Source organism: Mus caroli, unplaced genomic scaffold, assembly GCF_978045245.1.
Source record: "Mus caroli unplaced genomic scaffold, Mus_caroli_1 scaffold_14, whole genome shotgun sequence".
Classification (NCBI taxonomy): domain Eukaryota; kingdom Metazoa; phylum Chordata; class Mammalia; order Rodentia; family Muridae; genus Mus; species Mus caroli.
In genome coordinates this window covers 89,316,224-89,337,977 of record NW_028227269.1, presented here as the reverse complement: position 1 = coordinate 89,337,977, position 21,754 = coordinate 89,316,224, and the positions used below count along the sequence as shown (strand labels likewise).

The 21,754-nt window shown below is 40.8% G+C and overlaps 1 protein-coding gene across 6 annotated transcripts in view; it reads left to right on the top strand.

Annotated features, from left to right (window-relative positions):
• Positions 1 to 21,754, top strand: part of Cep128 (centrosomal protein 128) — a 353,781-nt gene that overhangs the window by 266,439 nt on the left and 65,588 nt on the right. For all 6 annotated transcript variants that reach the window (XM_085830599.1, XM_085830597.1, XM_085830600.1 and 3 more), the window contains one exon: positions 12,867 to 12,916. In XM_085830599.1, the coding sequence (XP_085686725.1) occupies positions 12,867 to 12,916 (50 nt within the window). The remainder of the gene's footprint in view (positions 1 to 12,866; positions 12,917 to 21,754) is intronic.

The following is a 21,754-nucleotide window of genomic DNA, read 5'->3' as shown; positions in this document are numbered from 1 at the left end:
GGCGTGATTAAAGTAGAAGGAAGATGATCCAAGAACACAGGTGTCTGAGTGGAGTCTGAGCAGGCACAGGACTGTGCATTGGATCTGAAGCCTCTCCACAGGTGGGGAACCTTGCTTTGACCAGTCCACAGTGATTAAATTACTTGCAGTGGATGGTTAAGGAGACACTGAGACAGTGATACCTTGTACTTTCTTAGCTTCTCTCTCACCAAGGTGAGCAGCTTTGCTGTGGCACAAACGCCCCTCCCAGATGGGCTTCTCAGGTACAGACCCCAGACAGCAAGTCCACCTGATGATGGAAAGAAATTTCAGAAGCCACACATGGAATTAAGCCTTCCCTCTTTTCAATTTTATTCTCTCAGCTGTTCCGTCACAGTGTGGCCTTGAAACCTAAGAAAGCTATTTGCCTTGAGCTGATACTACAGCCATATCAAGGAGATGCTTCACTGAGACAGATGATAATTCTTTTGAAAGTAAATTTTCAAAATTTAGGCAGATTTCTTATAAACCATGCGCCTAGGAGTCTGGACATTATGCTGGCATGAAAACTACTGGGCATTTTTTTTTCCTCCTCTGCTCTTCTTCCATATTCAGAGAGAATATCATAATAGAGTAATAGAGCTAATTTCTTTGGAGTTTAGCTAAATGCCTATATTATGGTTTTAATGTAAAATTGCTCCCCTCTGCGTAGGTATTTAAATATCTTCTGTGAAACTGGTTAGGAAATTTTGGAAAGTTATAAAGCTATTCGGAAACGGGGCCTGGCTGATTGATAGTCCTGGGTCACTGGCGATATTCTTTGGAGGGTTATGGCCTGCCCATGTTTCTGATCCCTTGTCTGCCTCCTGATGTCCATGTCACGTGCTGACTCTGCCTTACACTCTCAGTCATGCCTTTCCTCCCGTGACAGTCTAAAGTGCCCTGAAACTGAGCCATGGTGATTCCTCTGTTTTTTTTTAGTTGTGTGTTTTACATTGCATCAGGAAAGTTACAAACATCTTTCCATACTTGACCACATATATGTTTGGTTTGCAATCTGATAACTAGTTCTCAGCCACAGAGCATTTTTAAATAAAAAGTATTAAGAAGTACTGCTTTAAGATCCAACACCCTAGAAAGTTTAAGTAGGGGGATTAGGATACTGTGAGACTCTGTGAGTGGGAATAGGCAGGATGCTGTGTTCAGGATGCTTATCGGTAAGTTAGTTTGGAATTTTTGCAGAATATTTATAAGTAGGGTGAGCGTGCACTTTAAAAATAGAATAAGCACATAGGACCAAGGTCTCACTACTTTGCTGAGAATTCTCTTGTGTGTGTGTGTATGGAAACTCGAGGCTGGTAATGAGCACCTGCTTTGCTCTCTCTCCACCTGACTCTTTGAGACAGGGTCTGGCTGCTGAACCTGTGGCATGGAATTTCAGCTTTGTTGGCTGGCGCACAAGTACCAGGGCTTCTCCTATCTTCTCCTTTCTTCTCTGTGTCCCTCACCTCTGAGCCCTGGGGTACAGGCTACACTGGCTTTTTATCTGGGGTCTGGGGTTGCGAACTCATATCTGCATCCTCCATTCTTTCAAAGCAAGCACTTTACCCTGTGTCATCTCTGCACTCCTGCGATGTTTTAAGAAACAACATTTTGATGTTCTCATATGTCCCTTTGGCATTTAACTAAACTACATTGTTTCACAACTTTCTCTGCTGGTTCTCCACTTACTGAAGTCAACAACAGGGACTAATTTTTATTTAATAGTGTCTAAGGAAAGACAGCCAGTATGTTGCAACATATCAATTTCAGGAAAGAACAGGGTATCTGTGTGAGAGTAAATGGCTTTTATCCTACTGATAACATGTACTGCTAACATGGTCCTGCTATGCAAGTGCAGTGGCCTTCAATGCCTTTTAACATGAAAGGAAGAATACTCATCTTCATATCTGCAAACTGGTGTGAGAAAATTACTCTGTGTACACCATCTCATATAAATAGAAAACAAGCCTTTAATTTCTACATTCTTTTTAAATTATTTTTTGAGATAATAATAGAATTACATCATTTGTTCCTTTTCTTTTGTTACTCCAGATCTTCCATATACCCGGCTATGCTCTTTCAAATTCATGGCCTTTATTCCCTCTATTTTTGTTACATGCATATATACTTATCTGCCACATCCAGCCTTTTATCTGGGTGCTGGGAGTCAGTATACTTACAAACTCGCTGTGACATCCATCTTATTCCTCAATACATACATACAATCTGCTTAGTCTTTATAATGATACTTGTATGTTTGTGTGCAAGACTGACCCTTTGGTGTCAGACCTCTGTTGATGTAGTCTTCCCTGGAGAAAGCTATTTCTCCTGCTTTCAGAGTTCCCGTGGTTGCCTCTAGTTTTTCTTTCTGATTGACATCTCCTGGGATTTCCCCATCCACTTTAGCGTATCTATTGTGTTATCCTTGGTTAGCTTTCATTTAGACCTCCATATTGGTGTGACTTTATGGTTGTGGCTTCCTACATTTCTAGGAAACATAATCTCACAGTAAACTTCCTGAACCTTTAACTCTTAAAATACACCTGCCTCCTCCCCTGCTGAGCCTTAGGAGCGGGAGTTGTGTTACAGATGAACTGGGTGCCACAACTCTGGATTTTATTGGTTGTGGTTTTCTGTCCTGGTCTCTACATATCGCAAGGAGAAATTTCCTTCAAGGTTGAGAACTATACTTACCTGTGAAGATAAGAACAAATATTTATAATGTAGATTGAGATTTGTTAGTAAGATAGGTTATAGGTTCTCCAAGATCCAGGAGTTCATTAGCCATAGGTAGGTGATTAAGTTTCTAGAACCAGGCATGGTTTCCATCTTGTTGAGCAAATTAGAGACCTCTTGGTTACTGCCAAAGTACGTGTGCCAGTACTGTGCCCTTAGGTTTATCCTGCAAGGCTGTTTCTGCGGTGGTAGCTCATAGGCATCACAGGTGGCTAGGCCTGTTGGTTGCTTTCCTTCTCTGGAAACTTGCATGATGCCTTCTGGTACCACGAACATTAGTCCTCAGGGAGGAGGCTTTCTCCACCCTTCCAGCTCAGTGGTCTTCGGCTCCTGTGTCTCAAGTTCATGGTATTTTCAACAATAGGGACTTCCCTTCCTCCTCTGTCGGGCAACCAGGAGCAACAGCAGTAGCCTTTACTTTTTGGGAGTCTCCTAGACAACCCTGACTCAAAAAAGGGGTTAAAACTTAAAACCCCAACTCAAAAACTCAAAAGTGTTCTTGTCATGCGTGGTTTTATGATTTTGTTGTTGTTGTTATATGATTTTTGGCACTTGTCATGCGTGGTTTTATGATTTTGTTGTTGTTGTTGTTGTTATGTGATTTTTGGCACTTGAAGGGAGCACTGTAGCACAGATGGGAAGTTTTTATTTAAATTATATAGACAGAGAGATAGAGTAAATAGTGTCATCCTTGTGACTTTTGTTTTTGTTTCTTGGTCACCATTTAGAGTAGTAGAAAGAGGATGGGCTATTTTGTATACAAACCATTTTGATACCAATGCCCATGTCCTGTGTTTTATTCATACAGGGGATGGTAAACCTATGATTATTTTACTTCCCCCAATAGTAAGATTCACACAAAACAACAATCTACTTTTAAGGGTACGTGTTTATGATCGTTACTTCTGTCTAATTCTAGACATAAGCCCAGTAGCCCACAGCTGTAAGGACACACTTCCATTTTGTCTCCTCCACCTTCTTGCCACTTCCCAACATATCTCTTGTCTGTGCCTTTACCTGTCCTGCCTTCTCCTGTAACCAAATGATGGAACGTATTTTTAAGGATCACTTTGTTTCCTCAGGCATCCTTTGATGCACAGTTGGGTTGTTTCCTGTGTTTGGCTATCAGAGATGCTTCTCATCACAAAAGTCTCTGTCCAGCTTGCTGAGTCAACTCCAAAGCCAGGGCACATGAATGTCTAGGAGCATTCAGAAAATGAACTCTGAGTACCTCTGTCATTGGTTTTTTCTTGTTGTCATGAGAAAATGTCCTGACAATAGCCACTTTAGGAAGAAGGGGTTTGGGTTTGGCTCATAGTTCCAGGTTGCAGTCCATCAGAGCAGAGGAGTCAAGGTGGCAGGAGCCTGAGGGAGTAGGTCACCTCGTATGTGCTCTTAAGGAGACAGAGCACTCTGAGTACTTCTGCTCACCTGACATTTTTCTTTTTATACAATCCAGGTCCAAGCCAAGAGAATGAACGATGTTACCCAGTTTTACGATGAATCTTCACTCAGTACTTGTCTTATCAAGATAATCCCCTAAGCATGCCCAAAGGCTAACCTAACCTAATGTAACACAGCCCTGCCTAGAATCTTGTCTCCCAGGTGACTTTATAACCTGTCAATTTCATAATTAATACTGTCCATCAAACCTTAATAAACCCACTGAATTAATTAAAGGCAGGATATTGTGTTTTTATCTTTTTGAAGCATTTGCAAAATTTCATTTTTTTTTACTGACTCTGTGTGTGTATATGGGGTGGGGTATGGTATATGGTGCTATACATGGGGGTGCATATACTTGCCTATACATGGCATATGAAGTCAGAGGTTGACATTGCTTGTTTTTTGGTAGTTATTCTTCATCCTTTTTGTTTGTTTTGTTTGGTTTTTGTTTTTTGTTGTTGTTGTTGTTCTTTTGAGACATGTCTCTCTCACTTGGCCTATAACTCACTGAGTTGCTAGGCTCTTCTACCAGTGAGACCCAGGAATTTTCCTGCCTCTGCCTCCCCAGTCCTAGAGTTACAAGTGTATGCCACTGTGCCTGGCTTTCTAATGTCAATTCGGGTTGACTTACTGTTGGGGACCCATGCTTACAAAGCAGGCTCTTGACCCACGGAGTTATCTCCTCAGGACCATTAAGCCACAGTTTTGCTTCTGTCTTTGCTATCAACTCAGCCGCCGAGTCCTTCTCAACACATTTCCTTCATGTTTGGAGAGCTTCCTTTAGAATCCTGGGAATATACTAATTTAATCTTTCTTTTAAAAGAGTTGTTTATTTTATGTATATAGATGCTTTATGTGTATGTACATCTGTCTGCACACCAGAAGAGGGCATCTGATCCCATGAGATGACAATTATAGAAAGTTATGAGCCACCGTGTGGTTGCTGGGAATTGATTGAACTGGGGACCTCTGAAAGAGCAGCCAGTGCTCTTTACTGCTGAGCCCTTTCTCCAGGTCACTAATTTAATCTTCAGAAACAAGGCTTGACTTCACCTTGCTTCCTAACAATGTTAACTAAATAGAAGATTCTAGGATGTTAGCCATTTTCCTTTTATGTTAAAAAAAATGATGCTTTTTATGGCAATCTGTATTGATCTGATTATTTTTTTCCTCTAGAGTTATTTTTTTTCTTCTTCATTTCAAGATGTTTGCTTTTGATTTTCAGGACCTTTGACTACCAGGTGTCTCCATTTGGGGTCCCATGGGTTCATTCTGTTTAGCAGTCCCATGTTTCCTTCAGTCTGAAGTTTATGTGTTTTATCAAAATTTGGAAAATTTCCACTGTGTGAGCAAGTGATTGCTGTCTAATGCTGAGGTCCATGTGGATTCTTGTCTTGGCATCACTCAGAACTGTGCTGTAAATGGTCATTCAGTGCCCTATCACCTATTAATCGCATGTCTTTATTCAGTTGATCTTCGTATGGCATTTATATTTCTGATTCCTCACTCTTCTTTGCATTATAAAGTGCTTAAACTCAGTGTGCACTTGTGACCCTATTTCAGAAAAAAAAATAATGCAGGTAAAATATTCAGTTAATATATTTGTGACTCTGTTGCCTTAGATGATAGCATACAGCAGCTGACACAGTTACAAGTCAAATTCTTATGAATGTCTTCAGTATGTAAGAAAACACACGTGGATAACATGTACACTGTGAGGCAGGCTTTAGAGCAGGTGTTGAAGACAGTTCTGAGAAGCAGTTTCTGTCCTTGAAATATTTTGCTGCACCCTGAATCTTACATGTTCATATTGGCATGTGCCTTTTATAGGAATGTTTACATTGTATACTCTTGTTTGTATAATTTTGCTCCAGTGTAGGCATAGCACTCAGTATAATTTTTAAGATCACTATGAACTTTTGGAGGACCTAAACAGAGGATGCTCCTTGGAGTCAGCAATTATGACAGATGTAACATTTAAAATTTGGCCGTGAAGGACCACACTCTCACCAGTCCTACTTGGCTGCAGGCATCTTTGCAAGGCTTTCATTGAATTCTGTGTATCTTCTGTGGCGTCCCCTGTACCATAGGGATTGCATGCTGATTACCTGCCCCTTAGATCGTTGGTCATACGTGCCCTTAACTCTGTTCTCAGCAGAATATATCTCTTATTAAAACTTCTATATTGTATGGGTTTCCTAGTATGCTATATGACATGTCACAAACTTAGTGGATGCATGTGGAGGTGAGAGTTAATATCAACCAAACTCAAGGCTGCACTCGTTCACACAGGGTTAGGAGGAGAATCTGTTTCCTTGGCTTTTCTAGCTTGTAGAGATTATGATCAGGCATTGGCTCATGTCAGCCTTCCTCTGTTTTCAAAGCCAGCGTAAACATATAGGTGCATGGTGTCTGTGGGAATTCCCAAAGGAGACACTACTGGTATTTGACATGGAGTTATGCTTTGTAACAAGCATGCTCTACTCCATTCCAGCTTTCCCTTTCCAGGGAACTGTTTATAGCTAGATCACTAGATCATAGTAGTGGCAGAAATATGAGAATTTCCTTCTAATAGCTCAAGTGTTGTTTGGCTCTAGGGTTGACCTCATGTTATGTCTCAAACCATGGTCAAAAGGCTAAGGTGCCTATTAGGATATCAAAGAGGACAGACAGTGTCTGCCACCCTCTTGCAGCATCTGCTATAGAGGCATTCTGACTGGCATACCCCATTCCCTGCCCTAAACTCTCCAGCCCTGTCCCTGGCCTGGGGTCCAAGCCCCAGCGTCTTATTCCTATGTAACCCAGCTAGTTTGGTGATACTGCTCTTGGCTCTCCTGCTCACTCCTGGCCTCTTGGCTTCTCTGTCTCCTCTCTCCTCCACCATTTTTTCACACGGCCTAGTTCAGTAGGCCTATCATGTTCACTCTGGACTGTTCCAGGTGCCTCTGCCTGTGCTCCCTCCCCTTTATATCTATAATAAACGCTCAGCCTCTTGGAAGCAGTCATGTCCTCCTTTCATTTATTTTTTGCATTCACTCGTAACCTAGAAAACACCATGGATCTCCCTAGTAGCTGCATCAAACACAGAGACAATAAAACACACAAACAAAAAATCAAGAAGATTTTGTAGGTTCTATAAATAAGAGATGGTCAAAGAAATTAAATAAACAGAGGTTGCATAGACTCTAAAATGTGTAGCTCCTAGAATGTAGAGTCCCTCTAAGCTAAGGAATTTCAAACTGCACTTTGTGAACAGTTGAGAGTGCTGTCTCTGTGAATAGGCACCATCATTTGGGCAGAAGACGCTTAACCTGGAAATAGTGTTGACCATGAGTCACAGAGTTCTTTCCCGTTTTTGTTAATCAAGGGTCTTTTAAAGCAAAGATAGCCCTTTGACCAATTTAGGGCAGTGATTTATTTTTTAGTGAACACACCCTTACTTTCTCTTTCTATCTTTATAGAAAAGTCAAAAGCGTATTTGTTGGCTACATCAGAATGTTCATTCTGTCTCTTGGTTTTCCTCAGCCCAGGAGCTACGAAGGAGCAAGGTGGAGCTGGCTAGGAAGCTCTTGCTCTTGTGCTTTTTTTTTTTTTTTTTTTTTTCTGTACTGTTGAAGTTTGGGGAATGTTTTCCCAGAAATGTATTAGCTTTAAATGAAAACACGAGTACCTGTTTTTGTGTGTCGAACCACATAGCCAAGACAGACATTGGTCCGTGAAACCATTTCTTTATTGAAGCTTCATGCATCGGGCCAGTTGATGCCCATCTGTGGACTGGCATGTTGTTTTCGTGTCTCCCACCCAGACCACAAGGGATAGAGAGAGGTTTTCAGTGTTGCTCTTTTGTTCTCTGTGCTGAGGTCTGATGAGGAAACCCTGAGCTCCTTGTGGCATGTTCACTGATAGCCAGCTGGTGGCAGTAGATAGGACAGAGTTTTCATAATGTAGCTTTCTGTCCTAGGTGGAGTAGGAAGACAGAGTGCCTAGTGGCCTCTTTCTTTTGTTTGTTTGAAATTACAGCTGATACTTATTACACATTTTATTGATTTCACAAGGGATACTTAGGGGGAATTTTTTAAAAAGTAATTTTTTTTATTATGCACCTGCCACTATTGTAAGTGTTTTGTGTCAGTATTTGTCTCTTGATCCCTACTCAGGAATCTTCCTCTAGATAGCAAGATCAGTGCAGCAGGTCCCTCCAGGGAAATAATAGTGTAGTGTTCCCATAAGCACCCCATGCGCTTTATGTCATGCCTAGATTTCATACAATAGCCAGTACAGTGTAAATGATACATTCATAGTTGTTGTCTTTTTAGGGCACACTGACAAAGGGAGAATAAATCTGTAAATGGTCATTGCATACATAAGTGTAAAAGAGTATTTTGAGGCAACGATTAGGGTAATCCAGGTACCCAGAGAGTCAACAATATTAATTTAAACCCAAATATACTTGACTCTATTTACCTTATTACCTTGACAAGTATAATGAAATAGGAAAAATATATTTGCTGGCCTGTGTCATTTAGAGCTGCAAAATTATTCAGTGATGATTCAAAAAAAAAGTCCCAAACATTTCCTTATTGTTTTGTTTTATAAGATATTTCTTTTGTTGTATGCTGATATTCTAAACGTCTGGTTTCTCAACTGTGAGCGTTTGCTTTCCTTCAGTCACGTGTGAGGCAACCTGGAGCGGAGAGCCACAGTGTAGACGCCCAGGCACAGGGAGACTTCTTCCAGATTGCTGACCATCAGTGACGTTTTCTTTCAGTTTGTGAAAGAGATGCTGTGTAAGCATGTGAGGTTGAAGAGGGGATGGTAGAACATTTCAGTGCAAGTCTTGAAAGGTCGAGGAAGGTAGTCATTATTTCATAAAAAAACCAAGGTCCAGTGTAGAAGGCCTGTGGACACGGAATGTCTTAGAGCTCAGTCCTCGTCTGTAAGCTATGAGGAGATTAGCATATATCAGGGGTTCTTAAATTACTGTCATCTAAAGCATTTAGTTCCGCCATGACACTATGGGGGTCTGTCTCAAAACAGGAGGGGAGCTTATTTGATGACCCTTATGCCCTGCACTTCAGCCTTCCCTGAAAACAGCTTCCTTTCAGCCCTTTTAAATTATTTATTAGCAGTACATACTAGATAATGTGTATTTCACTTATAAATGGAATTTTGCTTCTTTAGAGAAAATGAAAATTTGGGCTTACATTATTTCTGCCTCTTCTATCCTTACAGGGTCAATAGTTACAATAGTTGATAGCCGGGGGAAAAAATAAAAAGAAAAAAAGTGACCATTTTCTCGTGTATGTAGCTAATGTCTTGATTATCAGGAGTACTCCTGTAGCAGGCTAAACCTGTCATTTATGGTCCCTTGTGAGATGCCATGTGCTACTTTGATATCATTATACCATGATTACTGTACACAAAGAAAGATACACAGACTAAAATTTGAATATTGAACTTTTGAGAATTTATATTCTCCACTGTTCTTAGTAAAGGACAGGACACATGGGAACATGGAGCAGGGACTCTTTCTGACTAACTGGGTACAGCAGCTAACAGGTAAAAGCTTCCGGCTACACTCCAGTATTCTTCTGCCCAACGCGTTGCTGTAAATGCTGCTGTATCACTATCAGCTGCCCTGAGCTAGGATGGGAAGGAGATGTTTTCTAGTGAATGGTTAAAGAGAAACTAGTTATTTCTAAGCTTGATCTCCAACATTTTAAAGAGGAGTCAACTTCCTAGTTGGGTGTGTTGGTGATGCACGGCTGGATGCAATTTACCTTTGAAAACCAAGTATATTACCCGCTTTTATGAAGCTAGAAATGAGGTAACTAAGTTAAGACAGTGTCACGTTTCCTTAAATACCAAGGGATGGGTTGCAAAGATTGCAAAGGAAGTGGCACAAAACTGTTGTGGTGTGTGACCCTAGCTGTGCTTCGGAACACCAAGTGGAACCAAAGAAAACCAGAGGCTTCGGTTCCCATCTACGACCCCTGCTTTTTTTCTAGGAAAGACTCCTTTTCCACACACTACACATGATAATGAGTCGGCATAAGTCAAATTCAAGACTGGGGTCAATCTCAGGGAGGCTCCCGGGCTGCTATACTTCTCACTCCATCCTTTCATTAAGTGATGTCCACGGAAGGTGATCAGTCGCAGCGGCTTCTAAGGCAGTTGACTGTAGCACAATGATGAAGCAGAGCCCGAGGGCGCCAGCGCTGAGCAGCGGTGCTTTCTGGAACAAATGAGGTCAGCCATTACGACAGGGGCACTAGCCACACCAGTGGGGACAGCATTGTGTTCCTTCACCTCGCTGGCAGTCTTACTACATTCTGCCTTCTCTTGGCAGTAGGATGTTGCTTCTCAGCCATGGTCAGCAGCTAGGCTTCACCAGCACAGGCTCACAGTCCCACTTCTTCGTTCCCAACAAAGGGATCTGAATAGTGCAATTTGGGGCTTTTAAGTTAAATTCAAAGTTAGAGAGGCAGTTCTCAGAAAAATGAGGAAGTCCAGACTTTGATGTCAGAAGATTCCTAAGGCAAGTAGGAGTGAAAATGTGAAAACTAAGTAACAGAACAGTCTAATTACGGACATACGGCGTGGTGGGAGTGAGCGCACGTTGTGCTAGGTAGGTTACAAGTTAGGAGAACAAGGACCTAGGTGGTTATGGATTCATGTATCTATTGTGAGCACAAACAGCAGAATTACTGATCTTGGCAAGGGGTACTAGTCACAGTCAGTGGGAACAGTGTTGTGTTCCTTTACCTCTTTGGCAGTCTTACACTGTATTCTCCTAGATTCATTCCTAGTTTGTTTCTATACCTTGCTACTAAGTAACCTGAAACGCCAATGAAAACTCTTTTCCAAAATATACCAGAAAACAGTACTATGTTGCTTTATCATCGATTCACTTGATTATGGGAGCCTTTGGCAGGAGAGTTTTGCTTCTCAGCCATGACCATGAGGTAGGCTTTAGCAAAACTGGTTCATAGTCCTATTCCTAAGTTCTGAGTTGGAGTGGTACTGAGCTTAGCTGAGCCATTTGCGTGCTCTCAGCTGGAAGACAGTCTGGATCACCTATAGCCGCCTTCAGATCAGCTGGACAGCTCTGCTTCTGGGCATTTACTGGCTGTCTCCTGGAGAGAGCCTTCAGGGTGGCAGGAGTAGGAAGCAGCTTGGGCCATGCCTCTTATCATTCACAGGTTATCTATGTGTAAAAGCCAAGGTTTTTTTTTTATGTGGAATCAGATCATAACACTAGCCTGGATGCAGGAAGAAGATCCCAGTGCAACCGAGTAAAGTGGAAGGAAGCATGTGAGCCAAGACAGCAAGCAATCCAGTAGACCCAAGTTTGTTTCTATATCTTGTTGCTAAGAAACCTGAAATGCCAGTGAAAATGTGCCCCAAACAGCTCTGTGCTGCTTTCTCATTGATTCTCATGATTAGGGGAGGCTTTTGGAGTCAAAGTCAGTTCCTTTAAAGACTACCGAACAGAAACTGCCTGACTCCCCAGTGTAACAGTGCATCTTATGGGACTCTCATTTTACCTGTGTAGCTCTCTTAGTGCACAGTCTCAAAGTGCCATTACCATCCATTATCACTTACAGTGATACCCCCTACTGTTTCAGAGCAACACCTGCTGGGTATGGCACACACACTGTTACTTTGCCCCCTTTATGTTGCTTCCTCCTGCTGCTATCTAGTTTAGCACTTGCTAAAATGTTTGTGTCTGCCTCTGTGATTTGTCTGTTGGATCTCTTCCAGTTATGTTTTACTTTGATGTAGCACCAGCTCACATAAGGTAAGCCAGTCACAGTGTAATGCCAATACTAATTCTAACATGCACTGCTAAATGTGATCCATGCCAATCATATCCATGTTCTGACTCAGCCCAGCCTTCTTTAGGTTTGGGAAATCTAATAAGATTGTAGCATAGTGGTGTAGCTGCAGGCAGAGAGCTCTGCTAGCCAAATATGTTTTCCTTTTACTGCAAGTACATAAATCAAGGCACTGAGAAACTGTGGCTGTATGCATGCAAGAAGATGCATCTCTCTGCAGTTGACTATTTTCCTTTCTAGCCATTCATTTCTCTGAGGACATGCCAAGCTGTTGGTCAGATATACCTGTGATACATCCCGCTCTCTCAGTATAAGATGATGATGATGATAAATATAATATGACTTTACAGTTGGTGTTATATTAGACTTCCATTAATAACACTCATCACTGCAGGGTATTTTAGTTTGGTTCCAAATATTGACTTTGATAGTGGGACTTGGCTTGAGAGCTCATCTTAAGAGAACATGGCTTGTTGTTAAATTTTTCCTTAAGGAATTTTGTATTATATGATGGTTATATAGTCATTGGATAAAATGTTTCAGATATTGATTATATAATCATAGAATAAAATGCTTCAGATATGGTTATGCTCTTTGGTTTCTAACTGAGTTCGTATGATTCTTTCATGTCATATAAAGGTGAGGATTTCTGGACCGTTGCATCTGACTTGGGATTGACAGGATCAAGAGCACTCATACAGCTGCTCAGTAGGGGCAGAGGGTACTGCTTCTACACTCTTTCTCACACCTTACTAAGCATTTGATTTCAGAAGAAACCCATGTTTTCCATTGAGTTTTTAATGGGCATTTATTTTCTCATTATAGGTCTGCTAGAAGAGACTCAAAGGAAAGATGAAGAAGTTGAAACTCTCCAGGTAAAGTCAGTTCTCAGATGATAGGACAAGTGTCACTGTGAGAAACATCAGTTCTCAGATGATAGGACAAGTGTCACTGTGAAAAACGTCAGTTCTCAGATGATAGGACAAGTGTCACTGTGAGAAAAGTCTTTGCTTTTCTGATCTGTTATCTGTTCTTATCCCATACTCTGACTGGTCCAGCACATGCCGTAACTAATAACGACATGGGAACATTAAAGCTGAGGTCTGAGTTTGCTTCCCCTAGTTGACTTTGAGAGCAGAGCCCTTACCATTCAGAGGAGGCAGACAGCTCCACCCTTAGGATACTCTCGAAAACCTGGTATGCCTTGGTGCATTGCAGGGGGAACCCAGGCATTTAAAGATGGAGACAGCATAGTCTCAAAAGGCAGAGCTGTCGGATGAGAATGAATTTGCAGAATGTACATTTTCAAGTGAAAGTCAAACTAATTCTTACTCAGTGGATACCACCTACCAGCGATCAACCAGGAGTGCTAACTTACCCGGTGATCAACCAGGAGTGCTAACTTACCCAGTGATCAACCAGGAGTGCTAACTTACCCAGTGATTAACCAGGAGTGCTTACTTAACCAGTGATCAACTAAGAGTGCTAACTTACCCAGTGATTAACTGGGAGTGCTAACTTACCCAGTGATTAACTAGGAGTGCTAACTTACCCAGTGATCAACCAGGAGTGCTAACTTACCCAGTGAACAACCAGGAGTGCCAACTCACCCATGGAAGGCAGGAGTTACCTTTAGACCTTAAACTTACCATGGGTATATATACATTTTTCAGAAGGAAAGTTATGTTAGTAAGGTTCTGTTAGAATTCTGACCGTTCCGTGGTTTGAGCAATTGCTGTTCAGTCAGCATCGGAAAGAAGCTCCTCCCTGGGTTTCCAAAGGGCTACCTTACAAATGGGTAACTCACCCGTCTGTCTTCATCAAGAGCAGATATAATCACTCCTACTCACATGACAGAAGCAGTTCACGTCCTGTCATGTTGGAGATTAAGTACTGTGACCATGACCATTTGTAGGTCTTTGTGGGCCTTGAGCCATAAAGCTGGGCTGGAGGATAAAATATTGAGCTGGCATGAATGTTTTAGGGATGACTGTGTATGCTTCTGATAAATGAAGAACTGGTCAGGTTGACTACAGCAAACAAGGGCAACAGTTTTTAGTTGGATGTTCTTCATATGATGATGTACTCATGAAGAGAAAATTGTATAATTGAACAGAAAATGCTCAGTTAGTACAGCATAGCATAGCATAGCATAGCATAGCATAGCATAGCATAGCATAGCATAGCATTAGGATAGGATAAGTTACTACTCAGGTAGTAAGGGTGACATATTAGCTTTAGTATTTTAGAGATTGTTTTTTCATATTTCCCACACTGTATTAGCATATAAAAAGCAAATAAGAGTGAGACCAGTGTATAATCACCCTACTCACCTCTGAAATTAGTATCACTGGTATTTATTGTAGAAAGCACTGTGTTCTAATTACCACTTGTCCCAGAATAACACATGTTAGCATATCTATTGGATATGTCTAGCCTTTTAAAATAGTAGCACATGATACCAATCTTGGAATCAGTTACCTTATTAGATGTAGTACCCGTGTTGCTCCTCAGATATTCTCAGATTTGTCAGTACCACTTTTACCAAAATGTCCACCAGGACAAAAAATGAACCACTCAGTTCGCCATGGGCATTTACCTGTGTTGCTCCTCAGATAATAAACGATACAGAAAAAGAAAAAAAGACAAAATTGGGATAGTGTTTAGAAAGTAAATATGTATTAAGAGCAGCTCGTGGTATCCATGATGAGGCCACTTTGTGTATGGTCATGTTTGCTAGTGATGGTCAGAAACCAGCTGGTTATTTTAGTTGATGTGTTGAAGTACCCAGGGGCAGGGTGTGTCCGTGTGATGATCCTGAGTCTATAACTCAGAAGGGCTGAGTGCACGTTTAGAATTGGATGTCACTGACTCTGTTGTTCACAGTGTTTGGGTGACCTGACAGTCTCAGGAATGTGGAGAATGAGAAAAAAGAGAAGCCTAGGCCGAATCACAGGGAGTACTAATGTTGCCATCACGGCTAAAGACTTAAACCCATTAAGTTGCCCAAGACCTAAAGTGACAAACTTCATGAAGCTTACTGTGTTTTCATATCAAGGGGAAAATAGACAAGAGAACAGAATAAATGGATCCTTTTAGTTCTATATTTGGCCTCAGAACCAAAATTTACTGTTAGTCCTGTCATGCTTGTGATGCAACTCTCATGTCTTTCATCTTCTAAGTATCTACAACTGAGTGCTCCCAGCAAGTTTCCATACATTGAACAAACACTATCCGTTCTCCTCCTCAAGGCTTTCCCACTGAAAACACTACACTCACTCTGTCATTTCCACTTAAAAGCATTGACAAGGACACAGTTTCCTTCCTTCCGCACCCCTCTTTTCTCTCTGCCTCCTTCTTCCCCTCTTCCTCCCTTCACTTCCGTTCCTTCCTATTCCTATTCTCCATCCATTTGCCGTTAACTGTACTAGGTGATGGTCAGTACAGGCACACCTTTGGCATATGAAGAAGTAGCAGGAAGGGGTGAAATGGCAGGAAGAGAATGCTATCACAGACAGTGGAGAGAAGTATTTTTGACGGCTAGATGGTTACAATGCAGTTCATAATTACTGAAATTCTTTACTGGAGTATGATGTAATATATAAAGATGTAATCTTTAGAAGATATTTTTCAGAGCTATTCCCTGAAGGACGTTAACTAATAATGACATTCTACCTTTCAGATGACCCATTATAACATTTAATTTGTTTTAGTTGACTTTTAAAAATAATTTGGAATCTTCTGTTTGAAGAGTTAGATGATGACTGCTTGCACAGCTGTTTTATAGATGGGGGGAGAGTTATTGGCCTTTGGTTTTCCCACTCCCATGGCAAGCTAGCAAATGATTTACACTGAATAACATTTTCTATGCCCTTTACTTTAGGCTGGCTACTTAGGAGCAGTCTGTGGCAGCAGAGAATATTAAGAGAAAAAATAGAATAAGGAATGAATATGTAGGTTTTTATTTTTTTAACTAGCCTGACAAATATTAATCTAGAGGGTTTTATAATAGAGAATAGTAATATAGAGTTGGCAGGCACATTGCTGGAGATAATTGAGCAAGAAAAACCACCATAAATGTGATCGGCACACAGAAATAAGCGCCCTGGCAGAAGCTAAGAAGATAGTGTATTAATATCCCAGCAGTCCAGGAGATAGCTGGTCCTACTGCTAAACAACCATGGCAGCAGAGACTGGGCTTCTGACGGACCTCCTTGGTCATTTTCAGGGTTCTTCCATCAATAATGTCCACCAGACTGCAGGGGACCAAAAGCTTCTGCTTTCTCTCAGTGCACACATGAAGGGGTGGGCAGCTGTTAAGTGTCCCTTCAAAATTATTTTCAAAAGGATGCAATGGAGAAGTGGGTTCTATCCTTTTAGACAGATGAGTTGGAGCAAGTCATGCCCCAGAAATACTCATTTTCTTGGGAGCTGTGATGTCTATTTTTAGAATACTCAGTTTGAAAAATTGACAAGTTGGAATTACCTATTTAAGGTTTATTAAGCTGGAAGGCCATGTGACAGCCTATCTGTTCCTAGGGATGACTCTTGGGAGTTACAGTGGAGCTTCAATCAACCTAGAAACTAGAATGTATCACATCCCACATCTACATAGTCTTCCCAGGATGCATCCTGTAGAACTCAGGCAAATGACTATGTGTCTCTTTGTTCTAAGACATGGGAATAGGGGTGGGTATCCTAGGCAATGCATCAGCAAAACTAAGCATGCATGATTATGGGGATGGAGGGGCTCCCCCTTTATGATTATGAGGACGGAGGGGCTCCCCCTTTGCCATTTTGAAGGCAAGACAATTAATAGCTCATTAAAATCACTCTTTTCTCAAGAGATGAAGAGACTTACCCAACCTCACATTCCACATGAGGTCTCAGCAGAGATGAACATTAACAGCATGTCTTGGGGTGAAGCAGGGTCTCAGCTCATTAGATTTGCACACTTCAATTTACTACATCAGGAGGTCTCTAGAGAGCAAGGATGGAAGAACAGTAAAGTGGATTCCACCTGATATTCTAGTGATCATTAAATTTTATCACCCTCTTTTACCTGATAGTGGCAACTTAATTTTAATTCCAATTTATGACAGAATAAAACTTGAAAATAGAACACCCCAAGAGAAGTCTTCTATCATCTAATATATAGAGGTTGTTTGACTAGGCTGTTTTCTTTTGAGTCTAAAAGAAATATAAAAGTGAGGTGGGCTTTGTTTATTTACCAGTGTGTAAGCACAGCTACTCAGGACTCAGCAGTTTTCCAAGTCCTGCCAACATGAAGGCCTAAAACAGAGACACTATTTGGAGACTTTTATGAAGCGTGAGACAAAGTACAGTCTTTTAAAACCCCCAATTTCACTCTGTAACAGGAAGTTACTAAAATACTATCAGTGGGTATCTTTTTCAGACTTTATAAATTGCCCTCCCAAGAGTGATTCATGCATCTTCATGCACCAGCTCCCTTGCAGCTATCTTCACAGAGGCAGCACACATTCCTCCATGGCACACTCAGAGCCCACTGTGGGTGCCAGGGGCACAGTTGTGGATTTACACAGCAGCCTGTGTTTCCTTCAAAATAAAAATGAGAGGCGATCTCAGCTCAGCATCATGTTTAATGGTGTTGAGCTGGTCTGGAAGAGTCTTCAAGTCTCCAGAGCCAACGGTCCCCTTATACCTGGGAGTCTCCTAGTTGTGTTGTGCCCTTAATAGTTTTCTGCAGATGCATGTCACATGGCACCCCTAAATGGGCCTAAGACGTTGGAAGTCAGCCATATCAATCCATTTATTTTTTCTTATACCTTCTGATAACAATTGCAGTTGTGAAAAGAAGCATTTTAAGCAATGGCTGTCATGAGCAGCCAACTTGGAAAGCAACACCCCATTAATACCTTTCTGGTTAGAACAAATTTCCATTGACCCATGAAATGACTCCCTTGAGTTTGTAAATATGAACTGGATATTGCTAAAAGAAACTATAGTTGTCATTTCCATGTTCTTACCCTCCCCAGTCTCTGACTAAGTTTTTGGAATGTAAGGACATATTGTAGAGGATTTATGAGTGCTGGCTCTTGAAAACTCACCATGTTTAAATTTAACAAACATTTTGGTGGTCTTTACTAATTGCTGTCAAGATTGGGCTAAATCAAACCTGAGTGTGGTAGATCATGCTTGTAAGGCAGAGGATTGCCCCTCAGGGGCCAGGCTAGCTTAGACTACAGAGTGTGACATGTCTCAAAAACAAAGCAAACTACAGGAGCAGCAAAAAGATTGTGTTAAGTCATTCCCAAGTGATGTTCTGTGCACCAAAGGAGGAGGGAAAGTTCTGAATCAATAGCTTTAGAGTAGGTCTTTATTTCATACACTGTGCTGACATAAGTCTATGCCATTTAGGCCTCACACAGTCCTCTAAGGTAGATATTTCTGTTCTTGTTGATACATGAAAACACTAAAGCTTATCTAGCCAATAAAAGTCCAGATGACTCCAGTGCCTTCCATGCACTTAACATATTTCAAGTATTGTAGTGCACAGTTACCAACAACTACTGCCACTACCTCTGGTGCCTGCGTTCTCCCCCTCCTCCTTCTCTTCCTCCTCTTCCTTCTCCTCTTCCTCCTTCTCCTCTTCCTCTTCTCTCTTCTTCCTCCTCCTCATCTTACTCTTCTTTTTCATTTTATGAGAATGATTGATTGACAGACACCAGATCAAAATACTAGCGTTCTATTTCTTCAAAATAAAACATTATAGGAAATTTTGTGGGTTTTTTCAGCACATTAAATATGTTGGGCAACATATTTAATGACTTAGCATTAATGAAGCATCTGGCTGTCTTTCTATAATTTTAAAACTACTCATGAGCTCTTAGATACCAAATTTATACACATACAGTGGCTAGCACAATAGCAGATAGATTTGGCTACTAATGGGCAAGGAAGATTTCATTTCTTGTTTCAAGATGCTGAACAATCCAGAAACCTCAAACCCTTCTAGGAAGAAGAAAGTATCATTTTTCTCTTTTCAGTTATGCACCTTTGCTTTGTGCTTATTCATCATGTTTTAAATAAACAGGCTGAAGAAAGTTGTTATTAAAACCCTCCTCAGGCTTCTTCAGTTTCAGTCTTAAACCAAGTTCAAAATATTCTGGCAAAAATTAAAGGCACCGTTCAAACATTTCCATAAATTTTAAATTGTGTAAAAGACGATAAAACTAAAATGAGCTGGAAAAAATGGCTAATAAGCATTTCCTCATATCATAACCCATGATTGTTTTCAGATTTTAAAATTAGCTCTAATGCATTCTTGTTTGCCAGAGTCTGTACTACATTTGTTTCTGGATTAGTTTTGTAGAACTTTACTCTTTTATTTTAGAGTACGATGATATTAGTGTGTCAGTAAATGGCATGCAATGTCTTAATATCTCATATTTATTAATCAAGGAAGGTAGAAAATGCTGCCTATGTGCCATCTTCTACCTTTATGGCCCAATCTGGTTGAATAGATGTCCTTTTTATAAGAGAACCAATAGATTGGCCACAAGCGCAGGCACACTTGGAAGACTTGTGCTCCCCGATAGTCAAGAGCCTGCTGCAGTCTACAGCTCAAAGTCTTGGGATGCTAGCACAAGAACAGTGTCCCTCATGGTGTCTCCACTAATCACAGTTAAGATTTCTTCTTTGTCCTTCTCTCCCCCTAGTGAGTTTAAACCCATGTAATAGTGCTAGCCTAACATTAGTACCTACTTAAAAACACATACAGCAAAAATATATTCCCTTTTATTGTGTAGTGAAATAAGTATAAAATTATGTAGAAATAACAGGTTTTGTTCAAACATTGTTGCACTGTCACCCAGCAGCTTTTAAAGATAAGGTTCAGGAGTGCTTGTGCGGCATAAGGGATTTTAAGGAGATGTCTCAGAAGAGGTCTCCAGTGGCCCTCTGAAGCTGCACATGAGCTGGCCATGATAACTGAAAAGGGCTTATTACTTGTTTAGAGTTATTACTAAATCTCATTGTCAGCATATTGTCTTTCCCAGAACTGTTGAGATGAGGGCTTGATTAACTTGTTCATTTCGAGAATGGATATAGTAGGACTTAGGAGACTGAGACAGGAGGATTGCAATTTTGAGGCCAGCCTGGCATACATTACAGAAGAAATAAAGAGGAAAATAAGGAGAAAGAGGAGGGGGGATTAGATTCCTTTGAAGTAGACTTGTATTCCACACTATGCTTCATGTGAGCATGATTTGAAATCCAACACTAATGTTCTTTGTTTTTTACTTTAAATAAAATTAATAGCAATCTGCTTTGGGGAGTTGGGGGACTATTAAAATTAAGAACATATGCTAAAGTACAAGTACAAGTTTTGGAACCTAGATTTTGAAAAAACAAAACAAAACAAAACAGTGTTGATATTTGATGCAGGCAGTTGACAGAGATGTTTCTGTAGACCGTACAGTGTCCCTTTTGTTTTCAGACTTTGGAATTAAGAACAATCATTCTGCTCTCTGGACCTTTGTATCACTACCCACTCCTAGGTAAATGAGAAGAAGTGCACTTCTCCATAGATCTTTCAATGACTTTCTCATTTCCATCCTTTAAGCATCATCTCAGATATTGTCTCTTTATAAGGACTAAACCTTCCCAGCCTATGCACAGTAAACCTCCACCCGTATCACAGGCACGGTCCCTGCATACCCTCTTTATTTATATCTTTGCTATCCTTTGACAGGCGAGCTCCACAAAGAAAGACAGACTTTATCTCCCTTATTGATCTTATGTCTAACATAGTGCCTATCCCAATAAATGTCTTCACATTGTGAATTAAGTACATTAGTGGAAATGAAGGAGGGGGAAAGAAAGGAAATAAGACATTGGAAGAAAATGAAAAAATAAAACTTGCTAAAAGGAATAAAAAATGTCCTGAGGAATAGTCTGTAGTCTGAGCATTGCTCTATGCATACCCAACTTGCAAAGAGTATAGTAAAGATGTAAAATAAAATGGCCCTCTTTCTCTTCTCCTCTTCTATCTCTGGTCTCTCCTCTCCCTGCCACAGTGTGTGTGTGTGTGTGTGTGTGTGTGTGTGTACATATCATCATATCATCTCCAGAAACACACAATGTTCTCTGTCAAGGAGAAAGTAATTCTTAATAGACATCAACATCTTTCAGTAGCCACTCTGCTTGTCGAAAGGTCCAGATTCTAACTACCTGCACTTGGGCCTGTCTCATGCTCGAGCTAAGCACTGTATCGTGGAAAACACCATAGACAAGGCTTAAGCAACTCCCAGGTTAGGTTTCAGTAAAGCTTGGTTTAAGGACCCTGACATTTTGATTTCATACAACTTCACTCTCCTTTGGTTTATTTCAACCAAATAAAAATATAATGACTGCTGCAGTTCATGGTCCTGTGAAAACAGGTAACTGGCTAGATCTGGCTACTCTCCCGACTCCTGGACTAGCTTCATGGGAATCTAATGGACAAATGTATTTTGAGAGATGAACTGGCACATAGATGTTGGGAATAAGTCTGTCACTTCTATACAGGATGAAATTTCTGTTGGTAGAATTTAGAGTAATTTGGCAGAGAAGGAAAGTCTAATGTCATATGACGAGACCTCCCTAATCTAAAATCACTGAGCATTCTGGATGTTCCATTACCTATAGTAAACTTGAGAGTCTGAGCAACACTCTTGGTAGCTGAGACTGCA